Raw genomic sequence first — 17,694 nt, 5'->3', positions numbered from 1 at the left:
TTGTATGGTCTGCAGGTTGCCGGTTTGATTGCCCCCCATGCTGCCTTGTTCAGTGGTTCTGTGGCTGCTGGCTGTGTTGTTCAATTTCAGTGGATTGATGCCGTTAGTTAGTCAGGGAATGTACAGTGTTGTTTTATATCGGTGTGTAAAGGCTTGACTGGCATTCTGGTTGATGTAAAAATGTATTTATTTAATTTTTTTTACCTTTGTCTTCCCCATTACCCCCACCACCCCTCTCTCTGTAGGACTCCTATACGATGCCACTCACCTCCATCCAGTGCTGGCACGTCCATTGTGAAGAATGCTGGCTCAGGACTCTGGTATATATACATATACACACACACACACACTCTCTCACTCTCTTTCCTTCACGCTGTAAGGCAGCTCCTCCTGACATACAGTCATTGGAGACTCATTTCATACTCAGTAAGCTTCTCTCTGTTGTTGAGCCCCGTAGGGAGGACCTAAAGTGGAATGTTTCCCATATGACCTGTTCTTTTACTGTGCACACAGCTGCGTGCACGCAATCCAGGCAGAGCAAACATTTGTAGTTTTCAGTAGGGGAAAAGTGTAAATGAGATTGTTCCCAAAAGGCTTTTTAAAATGTGGGAATAAAGTGGTCAAGTGTAAGCTCCAGTGATTTTCTTCATCAGTGCCTTAGGTCCACACACATGCAGACACTCATACACACACACACTCTGAGCTTCTTGGTTATTAGTGTGTCAGATGTATTCAGTGTGTAATTAGCTTGTGTTAATGCATTTAAATAAAGCACAGGCGGCAGCAGAGTTTTTGCTGCTAGGAGCATAAACAACCTCCTCTTTTGACTTACTTTCATTCCTTTATCATTAGCTTCTATTTTCTCCTTTTCTCTTGTATTTTGCCTTATTCCTTTGCATTGTTCTTCTTTCATTTTATGATATCTGGTTTGTTCAAGTTTCTTCTGATTTGTGTCCCTTTCATAAAATTCACTGGCAGCTTTGCTCCCTGTTTTTTGTTTCTGGCATACTTTCACTACCAAAGTTAGTTAGTGATTAATAATAACTAAATGGACCCAAACTTCGTACCAAGAAGTGGCTAAGTAAGGGTTAATCCATGTTCATGTCACATTTTAAAATGGTGTGTGAAGTGATAATAGAATGTCATAAATTAGTATGCACAATCATTTTAATGGAGGCAAGAGAATTTGACATAGCTCCGTAGGGCCTCTAGGAACCATATGACTAATCCATTGAACAGTTTTGTTTTTTGATATATAATAAATGTATACACAGGCCTGCAAAGTTTGTGTGTGTGTGTTTATACAGTTGTGTTCAAAATTATAGCAGTGTGTTTAAGAAAGTGAGTAAAGCCTAAAATTCTTATAATACCTTTTATTTCCATATACACAAATACATTGGGAACACTGCATGTTCTGTTCCAAATCAAAACATGAACAACAATTTATCAAATTTGTTATACCTTTACAGAAAAGGCCATTATCTTGTTAAAACACTCATTCCAAGGGCATTTCCTCTACGACATGACCTCTTCAAGTATTTTGATGGTATTCAAACTTATCCATGATCCCGGGTATGTGATAAATAGGCCCAACACCATAGTATGAGAAACATCCCTCATAGAAACTCTTTTCTTGACACCCTGTCATCAGCTTTCTCTAAATCCACAAACATATGATATACAAGGGTCACCTGAAAGGTGTGGCCCTCAGTGTGATTATTTCAATAACAAGCAAGATACTGAAGTGAAAGTGGTACAGGAATAATCCTTTAGTTACTAACAATCACTGCACCAAGTGGTTTTTGTCTCCGATTTCCAATGTGCAGAATCGTTTTCAATGTAACATATGCGCACACTAGTTGGTTAAAAAAAATGATGATGTACATGGACATGTGTTTGAAACAATATGCTGTTATTGAATTCCTCACAGCAAAGGGTTGTGCACCCATAAATATTCATTGACGAATGTGTGATGTCTATGAAGGTTGCAAATTCAAAGTCGTCCCTTCAGCACAAAAAGTCGTGGAACTTTTTTTTTTTTTTGGAGACTGTGTTGACATAGATTTCACAGAATCTTTGGAACATGACAATACTGTCTACTACGACCAATATGCTGACTCGTTGGAAAGGGTACATGCACGCTTGCAGCAGTTTGGAACAAAAACACAAATCTTCAGCATGGCAATGCTTGTCCACACACATGGATGTAAACTTGAGGAAGGGTTTTGTACATTATCAGTGGATATGAGGGAACTGAAACCTTTGTGTCCATCCTTTCTCCAATGTCTTCTGTCTTCTCTTTTCCGCACCTGTTCTTTTGAAAATATTCTATACAGTGCTGTTGAGCCTTAAATCCTCTTAGCAGGAGTGTGTGAAATCCATGAGACCCTCCGACCACTTCAGTGGTCAGTCTCTGTGTTGTACACCTCTAAAGTGACCTTAGACTTTGTTTCCACTGCACTCAGTGGTTTACTGGGGGGAAGGCTTCTAAATCTTCAAGGTTACCCATGCCAGTGCTCTTTGACCTTGCCAGTGTTATGTTTGAAAGTACAAAAGTTGTGTAATCTCAGCATCCAGTAACAGTAGTGTTCTATGTCACAGTGTTTTATAAGTGAGCACAGATCACATTTACACCAGCCTGCAGACATACCAACTACTGCACTTTTTTTTATAGTCATTATGCATTTAACACTCCAACTGCACCATTTTACAGATGTCCCAGCACTGTGCAGAGGTTTTCAAATGGGAAATATAACTGTAGCCAGCAGAGAATTTTCTCGTCAGTTGGTGAACCACTGTTGTTTGTTAAATTTTCCAGTGGAGATACTGTGTTCATATAATGTATAATGCACCATTATATCTTAATTAATCTTAATCCAGCAGTGGTGGCACTGTGGGTTAGTGGTTAGCACTGATACTGCACAGCAAGAAGGTTGTGGGATTGCTTCCCACCTTTTCTATATCGAGTTTGCATGTTCTCCCCGTGTCTGCGTGGGGCACATTGGTTTCCATCCACAATCAAAAACATACTTAATTAGGGTCTGCTCCTTTCTCTGCCCCTGACTAGGGCAGTGTCTCCACATCTGGAGTTGGTCCCTGGGGACTGGGCTTTGGCTGCCCACTGCTCCTAGTGGTTGGATTGTGTCTAACTGTAATTATGATGGGTTAAATGGCCAAGGGGAGGTGATGGTCTAGTGGTTGTGATGAACTTCAGACCAGAGGATCCTCGGTTCAAAACCCAGCCTGATCGAAAAATCACTAAGGGCCCTGGGCAAGGTCCTTAATCCCTGAGTTGCCCCCCAATGTGTTGTGAACGCCTTGCATGGCAGCACCCTGACATTGGTGTGTGAGTCTGTCTGGGTGAATGCGAGGCATCATTGTAAAGCCCTTTGAGCTTCTGATGCAGATGAAAAAAGGAGCCTCTCCTCGCGAGGAGAGGGTCCGGCGTGATTCAAACATTTGTGAGCTGCAGCTTAGCATGGCGGACGAAGAGCTAATTCAGCCAGCACCGTCTTTGCTGAAGGCAAATGTTTGGGCGCATTTTGGATTTTATTATTTGCTGCGTAAGAAGGAGCTTGACATGACTTATGCAGTGTGCAAAATCTGCAAAATGTCAAGTACTTCGGAAACACTACAAATCTGCAAGCCCACATGCTACGCCATCACCCGGAGCTAAAAGAGGGGAGCAGCGGTATCTGCCAACTACTGACCAGCGCTTCGCTAAAGTGCCAGCCAACTCTGAACAAGCAAAGCAGAAAAGTAAATTTACATCTAGAATCACTTGATTAACCTTGTAAAGCTGCGTTTTCTTAAACATTTTTTAAGTAATATAACTTTCTCAGAGCTCTTTGAATTGAAAATCGATTCTGAATCGAATCGTCACCCCAAGAATCGGAATCAAATTGAATCGTGAGTTGTTGTACGATTCACATCCCTAATATATATATATATATATATATATATATATATATATATATATATATATATATATATATATATATATATCCCTGGACGCCTCGCTGGAGAGGTTTTCCGGGCACGTCCCATTGGCAGGAGGCCCCGGGGAAGACCCTCGGCTGGCTTGCGAACCCCTTGGGGTTCCCCCGGAGGAGCTGGGGGAGGTGTGTGTGGATCGGGAGATCTGGGCGGCTTTGCTTGAACTGCTGCCCCCGCGACCTGACTCCGGATTAAGCGGAAGAAAATGCATGGATGGATGGATGTGTCTGTATATATATATGTATATATATATATATATATATATATATATATATATATATATATATATATATGTGTGTGTGTGTGTGTGTGTATATATATATATATATGTATATATATATATATATATACGAGGTCTCTTAGATAATAAACCGACCCTTTTATTTTTTTTTTTAACTATATGGATTGAATGACATGCGATTACACCAATCATGCTTGAACCCTCGTGCGCATGCGTGAGTTTTTTCACGCGTGTCGGTGACGTCATTTCCCTGTGGGCAGGCCTTGAGTGAGATGTGGTCCCGCCCTCTCGGCTGAATTCCTTTGTTTCACACGCTGCTCGAGACGGCGCGTGTTGCTTTATCAAAATTTTTTCTGGACCTGTGAGGAATATCCGAGTGGACACTATTCGAGAAATTAAGATGGTTTTCTGTGAAAAGTTTAACGGCTGATGAGAGATTATGGGGTGTTTCTGTCGGTGTAAGGACTTCCCACGGAGCGGGACGTCCTGCAGCGCTTCCAGGCACTGTCGTCGGCCTGTTTCGAGCTTAAAACATCCTAATTTAAGGCTTAATTCACCCAGGACATCGTGAGAGAACAGAGAAGATTCAGAAGAGGCCGGCATGAGGAATTTATGCGGACATTCCACTGTTTAAGGACATTTTTTTAATGAAAGACGTACGCGCAAATTCGCCGAGTCGTTTCCGTGACGACTCGGCAAATCTGTGTGCGCTGCGACAGGAAAAACACCTCCGTGTTGAAAACCATTTGTAGAATTCAGGCGGCTTTTAATGGCTTTCAACAAGTGAGTAACTGAGAAATTGTTTAACAGCTTGGGCATGTTCCAACTTGCCCGTTAAGGTTTCCAACGGAGGTGTTTTTCCTGCCGCGACCCCCCGCGGTCGGGTCCAGCCCGACATGCGACTCTGCCCGCACGTTCTTTCATTACAAAATGACCGTTAACAATGGAATATCTGAATAAACTCATGCCGACTTCTTCTGAAAGTTCTCTGTTCTTTGACGACTTACTGCGTCAACAGAGCCTGAAATGTGGAAGTTTTCAACTTGAAACGGCGAGACGCTGCCGCCTCGAAGCGCAGATCGCCGTCAGGCGCCGTGGACCGTCCTTAAAGCGACACTACCAGACCAAAATCTCTCATCAGCCGTTAAAATTTTTACCGAAAACCAGCTGAATTTATTGAATGGTGTCCACTCAGTTGTGCCTTACAGTTTTGAAAAAATTTTTATCAAACAAAGCAACAGTCTCTGAGCCATTCCTAAACAATGAAAAAAATCGACGAGCGGGTGGACGACTCCTCACTCAAAGCCTGCCCACAGGCGAATGACGTAACCGATAGGCGTGAAAAAACTCTTGCATGCCCACGAGGGTTCAAGCATGTCTGATGTAATCACACGTGATTCAAATCCATATGGTTTTTGAAAAAATAATAAGGTCGGATACTTTTCTAATAGACCTCGTATATATATATATATATATATATATATATATAAGTTATCCGTCACATCTTTATGCAGTTTGCCGCAGGAACAGCAGCTTTTTCTGGATGAGTTTGTCCCTCAACGACCTCCACTTCTTTATGTAATTATCAACCTCCAAACCAGCGGTGCAGTACATGTAATTTCCCTCCATGAATTGCGGGTCATTTGAGCATCTATTTCTGACTACTTGTTGCAAAGTTGGTCATATTTGCGGTCTTTTCTGCCACACATATTTGATCCATGATTGAAATGGAATTGGTGGGCGGACTGCTGAAACTTTAAAATATGACGAGAGAGGAAGGAGTGAAAATGTAAAAGTGACAAATCACAGCTCTTGCAGTCTCAGTCATTTAGGAGGTGCGCGTCAGGCTCCGGGGAGGGTTCAAAGTCACGCAGAGGTCTCTGATCTAAAGTGGTTGTCTTTGGTTCGTCACACCCAGTGATATGTATGAAACGTCACACCATATTGCAGTATAGGCAGCAAGCAGCATTTTGTTAATAATCACCAACCTTGAATTGCACCCTGCCTTGTTTAGGTGCCGGTGTTGCAGACCTAACGGTTCCCCCTAAAAACTGGTGCGCCCTGCCTGCACTGCGTATGCTTCATTTCGGACCACAGCAACACGTCTTTGTCTGACTCTCTTCACCCAAAGCGATCAAATGGGTTAATGTGATTATTAACCATCAGATGACAAGGTAAAACCTCTTAAATCATTCTAAAGTCAGTTTTAAGCAGAAACCAGGTCGTTTTAAGCAGAAAACAAGGTGATAATTAGGGTGTCGTTATTGACGCTCTGAAATGACGTAGGCACAGCAGCAGCTGATCGGTGCGCTGTCTTTTATTATGAAATACTGCTGAATTGATGTGGAAATGATTGTTGTACAAAAGCTTCAGATATCTGTCGCTGAGATAGATGATGACTGGAGTGCAGTTTGAAGCAGAAATGAGGTGATAATCGGTGAATATCTGGTGATTCTCAGAAATGATGCTGCTGAACTCCAAAGTGACGCATGCGCAGTAAAGGCGGGGGAACTAATTTTTAGGGTGGACCGTTTGGTCAACGACATTGGGTCTGAGCGCGGTTTGAAAAAAAATAAACAGCCGGTGTTTTCATCACGGAAACACAGTACCCACTTTCCTTGAATCAGCGAGTGTCAGTACTGAACTTCGTTTCCTTCCTCTGTTACTGGGCACATCCAGACTGCTCTGTGTGGTACATGCGAGGGGTTTTTAATGGAAATGCATTGTGATTGCACAGAACGTTTTGTCCAATGTGAGCAACCGGAGGGCCCGGAGGAAACCTACGCAGACACAGGGAGAACAAGCAAAAGCCACACAGAAACGACGGAAAGCGATCCCACAACCTTCTTGCTGTGAAGCACCAGTGCTAACCACTAAGCCAATGTGCCGCCCATGTCATGATATCATGATGTCATGATATCCCTAAATCCTGATGTCATCTGAACGTCTTACGTTTGCTAGGTCACAGAAAGAATCACTAACATATCAGGAACTGAAGCTGGCATGTGTACTGTCCTAAGTAGAAACTCTTCATGATAAACACATCACTCAGTACAAGACAGTTGTTCCAAAAACAAGTCCACTTTATATAGATCATCATTTCCCTCCCATAGAATTTTAACTGTTGTCTCTCGATCCATCACAGGGGAATAAGAAGCTGTGCCCACAGTGCAACACCATCACCTCACCTGGAGACCTCAGGCGTGTCTACCTGTAAAGAGCACAGTCACCCACCGCCTCCACCTCAGATTTCATCCCCCTCCATGTCAGTCATCAATTTGTCTTCTGTCCTTTGTGACCTGGGTCGGTCCCTCAAATCTCCCCCAACAGCACACAAAGACAACCTGGCGTTCTTTGGTACTGCGTTGGCTCTGAGATGAGGGTGAAATGAGCTGGAAGGAACTGAGCAGCACTCACTGACTCTGGCTGTCTGGTTGTCCACAATAGTGCGAAAGAGCTTCAGTCACACCGCTTAGCAGACTCCACCCCCTCTGCTCCACCTCCCGCCTGCTGCATAAAACCATAGACCTTACTGGACCTGCCGGGGATTTGTGGAGTCAGAGGGACTTTTCAGGAGAGCATACCTCGATACCCAGTGACATTTAGCCAAGCTTTGCTGTGGCCTATGGATTTTTTTTTTTTTTTTTTTTTTTACGTTTCAAAGGCCCTGGAACAAACTGCTTTATGAAGACAGTTTGGAACTTTGTCTCTCCCTCGAGCCCTTCAACACTTCAGTGGTGCTGGTCATGACTTGGCAGCGGCCCCCCTCCTGTTTTAAATAAATAAAATAATCTCAGTGGCCCTGTTACTTTAAACATTTAGGAAAATGACAGGACACGTTAATTCAGACTGAGCTTTCAGCCAAACTAACAAAACCATCAGATCCTTGAAAAGGAGTTTGATTTCCACCCCTATCAAGGGGCGCACCTGCCTACCCCTCGTCCCTCTTTTGTGGTGTTCTAGTGAAGTAAACCAAAAGATTCTCTTCCCCAAGATGCAGTGCAAGCACATGTAATATAGTCTGTGTATGTTTACAAATTTGGGCGTAAATGACAGAGACCACACAACCACATTATCATCTGTTTTTGGTGGGAAAGGTAACAAAATTGTTTGGCTTAAAAAATGGATGGAATTAAATAAGTCTTGTGTATTTTTTTTTTTTAAAGAGATTTAATTTAAATGCCAGTTTTGGGTTATATTTCACTGTACAGGAATAAAAATTATGGATATTAACGACTCTGGTCTACACAGTCAAGAAAGGTGTAAAAAATGTTTTTACTTGCAGAAAGTCATTTAAAAAATGTAGATCTAATCATGAAGCCAGAAAAGATCTTTGTTTTATTGAATAGAAAGATTCCTTTTGCCTCAGTTTGCTGTGAACATGCAAAATGGTTAAACTGTTCCTTTTGGCTATTTAAAAAAAAAAAGCACTTTTTTGGGTTGTTTTCATCCATGAATGCTTAAGTCTGAATAACACTCTGGTCACAGTCTCAGACATTTATTTTGTTTTATCCAACATGCCCCGTTGTTCAAAGGTTGTTATGCTGCAGTATCAAAACAGCACCTCTGAAGGGCAGGTTCTTTATTTTGTTATAGACGAGGTTAGAAAAAGAAGGATGGCCAAGGCTGAACTGATGACTTCCAGACCCACAACATTTCCTTTTCCCTCTAAGACAGCAGCCAAGGCGGCGGTGTGCGTTGTGTTTGTAAAACTATGTATTCTGTGACGTCTGTATTGTTGTAAGAATTGCTGAAAAATAAATCTTGTCAAATATCGCGAGTGGTCCTGTTCACAAAAACCCCCGTTGGAAACAAGGTGCACTAAAGGAAAATTTGGGGGGGGGGGGGTGAAACAAAAAATGAAAAACATCTTTTGATCATGTGCATTTTAAACTGCCAGATGTGTCACTCTTTCATGGTGACTTGAGTCTGGTGAAGGTCATCTCTATCTATAATTTATAAAGCTGCAGTTTATATTTTCTGAGAAACAAACCAAGTTCCTGAAACTTTTATTTAAAAAAAAATGAAGACAAAGAAATTGAGTCAAATAAGCATCAACAGAAGTGTTAAGTTGAATTTGAGCTTCAGCATCTATTGTGCAGTTCCATGTTGGGTTAAGTTACATATTTTCTATGATTACTCTGAACCAAACCTGTTCCAAAAATAGTGCACAAATACAGGGAAAAACTATGAAATCATTCAGTGTTGATGGGGGGGAAAAATTATATAATTGCCTATGTATTGTAAAATGCAGACACTAGTTCAAAAATGCAAATGTGGCTTGTCACCCAATGAGAAGTGTCGGCTGAAGCAATGGAAAAGAATAATATCCAACAAAAGATTTTGGTTGTGTCTAAAATTTAATATAAAGAAGATGGGAAGTGTGTATATATATATATATATATATATAGGAAAATGTACCTTTGGAAAAGGAAGAGGTCAAAGCCAAATGCCTTGAAAAATACAAAAATACATCAAAACACAGGGTGGTAGAGTCGTGATTGTGTAAAGTAAAGCCAAAAGAAAACGCTGAGACCTGTACATGAAAGCAAGTAGAGTCACAGTGGACTAAAGAGCAATCACAATGGGTGAAAGTGCTATTCAGTGATGAATCGTAAATCTGCATTGGCGAAGGAGATGATCCTGGAACTTTTGTCTGGTGCCGTTCGAATGTAATATTGAGGTGGAGTTTCCATGTTACTGAAGTAGTGGACGTGCTTCAACGGAGAGGACAATGCTTCGGCAATTGGTGGTCTCAGCACGGCAGGCCGGTGACTGGCCTGCGTGGCAACTTATTTTCCTGTATCATCTTTTCCTCGCGCCAGGAAGGTGTGAGTACTGTGCCGGACTGTGTGAATGTGTGTGTGTGTGTGTGGGGGGGGGGGCCCGGGTGTGTTGTGTTAAAGGGGGGGTTGGAAAGGGTCTGTTATTTTAAGAGTTTGGGAATTAAATGTGGGTTTGTTTTTATTTGTTTACGTTTTAGCAAATGAGGGTTTTTGTTAATGTGTTTATTTTTTTCTTATGAATTCAATAAAGGAGTTTCTCTGCAACAAACGTTTCCTTTGAAGTAAAATCCGCTTACCAGGACAACAGTCCATATCGCATGTTGGGAAGGACCCTATACCCTTAATTGGAGATTGGACTCAAAGCACCCTCCAATTCTGAAGTATGGGTATTATAGAGTGGTGGTAAGGTGCTACATTTAATATAACTAAAGCAAAGCCTTACCAAACATCGACGTAGGTTGATGTAAATATATCTTGTCGATTGTATGTGATACACATAGTTCAAAATTACTTGGGTGTATGTATGAAGGTCTCGAGATGAAGGTATTTTAAATAGACTGACACAATTTGTTCATGATGATACATACATATGGGTTTATTAAAGGTATTCATGACAATAATCTCACGTCACCGACATTAATGAACATGTCATTTCAGTCCTGTGGGCTTTTTTTTTTTTTTTTTTTTTTTTTTTTTTTTTTTTCCCCCCCCCACTAAAATATGGCTCTGGGGAGGATGAGCATGGCTAAAACCATTCAGCTTCTGGGCGAGCTCTGCCCCCCAGACCCCCCACCTCTTTAACCATTTTTTTTTTTTTTTTGCCTCTTGCATGCCTGGAACCTCCCCATCGTGTCATTTAGGTCCTTCAGACCTTTTTTCAGTAAATGGTTCTGGGGAGCATTTACCTTCAGCTTCTGTATCGTATGGGCGGGGATACCGGCGATCATAAGTTGATCGCAAAAAAGCCAAATAAATTTGATTCAGAGAAATAAATTGGCAGGAAACATGGCAGAGAATAAAATATTCTTCATTCTGTATGTTATTTTTGCACTTACAAATGGGTGAATGGGAGGCATAATTGTAAAGCAACTTGAGCGTCTGATGCAGGTGGAAAAGCGCTATATAAATGCAGTCCATTTACCATTTACAAAAAGTTAAAATAGCACATACAACCCCTGGCAAAAATTATGGAATCACCGGCCTCGGAGGATGTTCATTCAGTTGTTTAATTTTGTAGAAAAAAAGCAGATCACAGACATGACACAAAACTAAAGTCATTTCAAATGGCAACTTTCTGGCTTTAAGAAACACTATAAGAAATCAGGAAAAATATTGTGGCAGTCAGTAATGGTTACTTTTTTAGACCAAGCAGAGGGAAAAAAATATGGAATCACTCAATTCTGAGGAAAAAATGATGTAATCATGAAAAACAGAACGCTTCAACACATCACTAGTATTTTGTTGCACCACCTCTGGCTTTTATAACAGCTTGCAGTCTCTGAGGCATGGACTTAATGAGTGACAAACAGTACTCTTCATCAATCTGGCTCCAACTTTCTCTAATTGCTGTTGACAGATCAGCTTTGCAGGTTGGAGCCTTGTCATGGACCATTTTCTTCAACTTCCACCAAAGATTTTCATTTTTTTTTGGATTAAGATCCGGACTATTTGCAGGCCATGACATTGACCCTATGTGTCTTTTTGCAAGGAATGTTTTCACAGTTTTTGCTCTATGGCAAGATGCATTATCATCTTGAAAAATGATTTCATCATCCCCAAACATCCTTTAAATTGATGGGATAAGAAAAGTGTCCAATATATCAACGTAGACTTGTGCATTTATTGATGATGTAATGACAGCCATCTCCCCAGTGCCTTTACCTGACATGCATCCCCATATCATCAGTGAATGTGGAAATTTACATGTTCTCTTCAGGCAGTCATCTTTATAAATCTCATTGGAACGGCACCAAACAAAAGTTCCAGCATCATCACCTTGCCCAATGCAGATTCGAGAGTCATCACTGAATATGACTTTCATCCAGTCATCCACAGTCCACGATTGCTTTTCCTTAGCCCATTGTAACCTTGTTTTTTTCTGTTTAGGTGTTAATGATGGCTTTCGTTTAGCTTTTCTGTATGTAAATCCCATTTCCTTTAGGCGGTTTCTTACAGTTCGGTCACAGACGTTGACTCCAGTTTCCTCCAGTTTCCTCCCATTCGTTCCTAATTTGTTTTGTTGTGCATTTTCGATTTTTGAGACATATTGCTTTACGTTTTCTGTCTTGACGCTTTGATGTCGTCCTTGGTCTACCAGTATGTTTGCCTTTAACAACCTTCCCATGTTGTTTGTATTTTGTCCAGAGTTTAGACACAGCTGACTGTGAACAACCAACATCTTTTGCAACATTGCGTGATGATTTACCCTCTTTTAAGAGTTTGATAATCCTCTCCTTTGTTTCAATTGACATCTCTCGTGTTGGAGCCATGATTCATGTCAGTCCACTTGGTGCAACAGCTCTCCAAGGTGTGATCACTCCTTTTTAGATGCAGACGAACGAGCAGATCTGATTTGATGCAGGTGTTAGTTTTGGGGATGAAAATTTACAGGGTGATTCCATAATTTATTCCTCAGAATTGAGTGAGTCCATATTTTTTTCCCTCTGCTTGGTCTAAAAAAGTAACCGTTACTGACTGCCACAATTTTTTTTCCTGATTTCTTATAGTGTTTCTTAAGCCAGAAAGTTGCCATTTGAAATGACTTTAGTTTTGTGTCATGTCTGTGATCTGCTTTTTTTCTACAAAATTAAACAACTGAATGAACATCCTCTGAGGCCGGTGATTCCATAATTTTTGCCAGGGGTTGTAAAAACAAAACATGCCACAGCACCAGTGACATGTGGTGAGGTTGATGGCTGGTGAAGTACTGACTTCATCACAATCAGATTTACAAACATATGAACCCCACAGAGTAGCTTATTCACCGTTTGATTTGCAGCAGTTAACTGGTTATGTTTAAAATCTCTTATCAGCATTCTTTACACGTACAAACTGTAGCACACAAAAAAGCACATTTATTTAAAAAATGTTATGGTCTTACCTTTACTTATGAATGAAGTCCATGTGCCGCTCCTTCTGAACAAAAGCATCAATGACTTTTTTGTAGAAGTCTTCCTTATCTTCCTTCAGTTTTAAAGTCTCTCTGTCTCAGTGGAGAAATATGTAACACAGAAAACAAAGTGGTTTTGGAGAGACCAGCGATGATATCATGGTGCAGCTCCACTCTGATTGGGTGTCACCCCTGCCACTCAAAAAAAGGAAGATTTAAGCAGAGTGTGACTTTTTAACATCTTAAAATACCTCATGAAATAGGTCAAGGTTAGCCATCTTTGAACTTGTCCAAGGTCTGTGTCTCAAGAATGTTTCTCTGTTAATTTGAAGACTGTGGCAGTAATAGGACTGGACAGACAGATGCAGTCTTCACAATACCCAATGGCCATATTTGATGGCCTCAAGTAAAAATAACTCACACCCCCAACAATTTAAAATATGGGGAAATGGGGAAAGTACCAGGGGGAATGGCAGTCAGTAACACAATCATCAGTGCCCAGGTATAAAAATAACATTTTGGATACTTTCATTCCATTGGTGTAACATTGGTTTGGTAGTGATGAAGTGACGTGTCATGATGATAATGCATTTTAGCAAACATCAAGTTTGTTAGTCTGAAGAAAGGTTTGAACAAACTTAGAGACAAAAGCCCTCATCTCAAGGGTCTCTGTTATTTAAAATACGGGTGTGAAGCTGGCCAAAGGCAGTTCCTGTACACTTTAGACGGTGTTGAATCTCTTCATCAATGTCGGTATTTGATGACACATGGCTGCACAGGTATGCAAAGTGGTCACTTTCTCCCGAACTTGTGTGTGCAGTTTCAGAGTAGGAAGCTTTGGATTGACCTTGTTGGCTGGAAACTGATACAGGAACTGTGCATTCATCAGGTTGATGTGAAGACCAAGCTTGGTGTAGATTTCATCATAGGTTTCAAGGATTTTCTGAAGATCTTTTGTAAAGGATGGCATCCTGCTGTTGTCAGCATACTGGAAGTCCAGGAGGGAAGTGGTGATAATTTTCTTCTTGGCTGTCAGTCGGGTTAGACTGAAGACATTTCCATCCGTTCTGTACATGATGTCAATTAATGGTGCACCTTGTCCTTGATGAGGTGGAGGATTGTTGCCATGAAGATGATCAAGAGTGTAGGGGTGATTACACAGCTCTGCCTTACTCCTGATTGAACATTAAAGGTTTCAGTTTTTGTGCCATTTACCAGAACTGTGGCAGATGTCATCATGGAGAAGCCTCAGGGTTTTGATTAATTTCTCTGGATAGCACGATTTTCTCAGGATCTTCCACAGAAGTGGGTGTGACACACTGTCGAATGCCTTTGTCAAGTCAGTGAAAGTGAGGTACAATGGTTGGTGTTGCTCTTGACACTTTTCTTGCAGTTGCCGGACAGTGAAGCTCATATCTGTTCTCCCTGTTTTCAGAAGCCACTACTGGTTTCAGGAAGGATGTTTTCAGCTTGGGGTCTCAGACAGTTGTTAGCAAGCAGTGCAAGAACCTTTCCTTTCCTGGTTTCCACAGTCAGACTTGTCTCCTTTCCACTTGTAAATGGTGACAATCATTGAATCTTTCGGGTCTGCTGGTGTTTCTTCTTGAGTCCTGTTTTTGATGATGAGTTGGGGCAGTTGGTGTTAGAGAAAGGGACATCCTTCTTTAAAGACCTCAACAGGAATGTTGTCTTCCCCAGATGTTTATTTGTCATGCCTTTAAGGGCAATGACAGTCGGCATTTGGCTGAGTTCTTCAACAATATCTTGGTAAATGGCTGAGCACTTCCTCCTCCTCTGTGATTGGGTTGGTGTTTACAAGGCCTTCAAAGTATTCTTTCCCTCAAGCACTGACGTAATCTTTGAGCTTCAGCAAGCTCAGGTCATCCTTGCTTCAAGGAGGTGCTTGTCATTGGGTGGAGGAGCCGTAGATTGCTTTGGTATGATTGAAGAAACTTCTGCCAATTTCTGTCGGTGATGACTTGGATTTCAGCAGCCTTGTTGATCCACCACTGATTTTTTAGTTTCTGTGTTTTATTTTGTGGAGTTGCTTTACTTTGCTGGAGTATAGACTTTTTCTCTTGTGAGGTCAGATCTTTGGGCTACACTTTGTCTCTACTTTTGCTTTGATGGGTTTTGGTTTTGAGTCTCATGACTTTTTACTTATGCGGTACAATGACATCTCTGAGGACTTTATATTGGACATTGACAGGAACAGATTCCAAATGCAAGACTTGAAATCCATGCTGTATCTTTTAATTGCATACTAACAAATAATACGATGAGGCAATAAGAAACTCAAGGCTAGGTGGTTAGGACCTGACAAGGAATCCCCGGGCAGGCATTTGGGAGGTCTGTGGGTGTGGCTCTTCTGGGCAGTGGCTCATCCGGGAAAAGTTGGTGCTTGATAGGGTGGTGTTTTGTGGTTTTGCTGTTGCCTGGTAGTTCCTGGCAGGTCAGAAGATGGGCCTGGTGATTGGTTTGGAATGGTGATGAGAGTAGAGTGCCTTAATTGAAAGAGTGGTGTCAACTCAGAACATGGCGCCATTTTGGTTCCAACTGCGCTGAACTACTAAATGAACCCTTTGTGTTTCAACATTTTTAAATTAATTTAACCACATACAGCAACACATCCAGGTACAGGTGCTATCAAAATAAATATAAAAATAGTTAAACTATCAAATGTACAATTTATGATGACTTATTTAATTAATTTAAAGCCTGATTTATGCTTCTGTAACTCTGTAACTCCGTGTCATGCAATGACGTGTGTGACAGTTTTAAAGTTGTCCGTCTCTGGATTATGCATTATTATTGATTAATTTGACCCTCAACAAGCTTTTCTTTCTACAATCATCACCTCCAAATCAAAGGTAAGCTGAACAAGTTCCTCTTTTACTGACTTTGTGCTGTAAATGTGCAGACTTTTCTGATCCATTTGTAATCAGCGTGCGCACTGCAAAAACTATTATAATATGATGTCAGATGAAGCAGTGAAAGCAGAAAAGTGTCAAATAACCTTTTGTGTCTGATTTAACAGGTGCACCTATAGGGGAGGTCTAGTGGTTAAAGTGCTGGGCTTGAGGCCAGAGGATCCTCGGTTCAAATCCCAGCCTGACTGGAAAATCACTAAGGGCCCTTGGGCAAGGTCCTTAATCCCCTAGTTGCTCCCAGTGTGTACTGGGCACCTTGCATGGCACCAGCCTCCCATTGGGGCGTCTGATGCAGACGGAAAAGCATTATATAAATGCAGTCCATTTACCATTTATGTATTTGCATGTAAGGCATCAGGTCCAAGTCTGAGCACGATGTGAAAAAAAATAATCAGTCGGGCTTTTAATCACAGAAATTACTCCGGTCCCACTTTACTCAAATCGGCAAGTGTCAGAGCATTGAACTTTAATTTGTACCCCTGTTACTGTGCACGTCCAGACTGGTCTGGGTTTTTAATGGAAATATATTGCGATTGGACGGGACATTTTATCCAATGTGAGCGAAAAATCCATTATACAAAATCTGTTATACAACATATGTTATATACGGTGTTTATTACATGGAAAATAATACAAAAACATTGGGACTTTTTTGTCCAGTGACTGTGAATATCTGGTTTATACGATGACGGTTTAGGTGAGTTTTACTGTACACGGGACTGAACAATAAATTTACCTCTCAAAACTTTGATGAAGTCAGCTTCCATCCCACATGGCTGACTTTAGTTTCCCAACTGTTACTTCTGTTTGGATCTGAACGGAATCTGTACATCTTGAAGTCCTTGTTGTATCTATTTGTGCCTCCAAATGCACAGCAACCATTTCAGCGAATAAATAAATAAATGAAATAGCCGGATTTACATTCAGACAGATTAACAGTGTACGCTATTTTGGAACCAAGATGGCACCACCAGTCACGTGACCGTTTTTTTTTTTTCCGACTTGTCATGTTGCCACTCTCTCACTTAAGGCATTCTTGGTGTGAGTGATGTACTCAGGGAAAGTCAGCAGGTGCTCCTTTTGTGCAGTTTGGGTTGCCTTGCGCATGGTGACTACCCAAGCACTGGTGCCTGGTTATGCCATCTTGGTAGTCCAGGGCTAGTAATTTAATCACACAGTTTTTGTCATCTTTTTTTTTTGGTGGTGTCGGTGGTGGTGGTGGTGGTGGCGGGGGGTGGGGTGGGGCGTGTTGGATCTTGTCTTGGGGAGCAGTCAGGGTTTTTTTTAATAAATCACATTCAAAACGTGCTCTGAAAATAAAGCTGGTATTCTTCACTTCAACAAATGTTCATTATTTGCTCTCAGTTAAAATACCAGACTTAGACTTCAGAGATTAAAAAAAAGCCTAACAAGCTCACAACCATGTCAGAATCTACTGCATCCTGCCCTGAACTGATGATGAACAGATGTAGTAGCTTGTGGAGAGACTGCAAATGTGTACAAAAAAATTTAAAGCATTGTTTTACTGCACTTGGAGCAGAGACTGTGACAACGTCTACGAGTGTCAAAAAAGCAATATAATATATTATATTCTGTTCACACCACTTTGTCCTTAGAACGTGGCCACAGAAA

General features: G+C 41.2%; 1 protein-coding gene across 3 annotated transcripts in view; it reads left to right on the top strand.

The window, feature by feature from the left end:
- rnf220a (ring finger protein 220a) overlaps nt 1-7,691 on the top strand; it is a 507,503-nt gene extending 499,812 nt beyond the window's left edge. For all 3 annotated transcript variants that reach the window (XM_034183510.1, XM_034183509.1, XM_034183511.1), the window contains 2 exons: nt 246-320; nt 7,383-7,691. In XM_034183510.1, the coding sequence (XP_034039401.1) occupies nt 246-320; nt 7,383-7,454 (147 nt within the window). In that variant the 3' untranslated portion in view covers nt 7,455-7,691. The remainder of the gene's footprint in view (nt 1-245; nt 321-7,382) is intronic.
- The last annotated feature ends 10,003 nt before the right edge of the window (nt 7,692-17,694 follow it).

This window comes from Thalassophryne amazonica, chromosome 12, assembly GCF_902500255.1.
Source record: "Thalassophryne amazonica chromosome 12, fThaAma1.1, whole genome shotgun sequence".
Classification (NCBI taxonomy): Eukaryota; Metazoa; Chordata; class Actinopteri; order Batrachoidiformes; family Batrachoididae; genus Thalassophryne; species Thalassophryne amazonica.
This window is presented reverse-complemented; position numbering and strand designations above follow the sequence as displayed.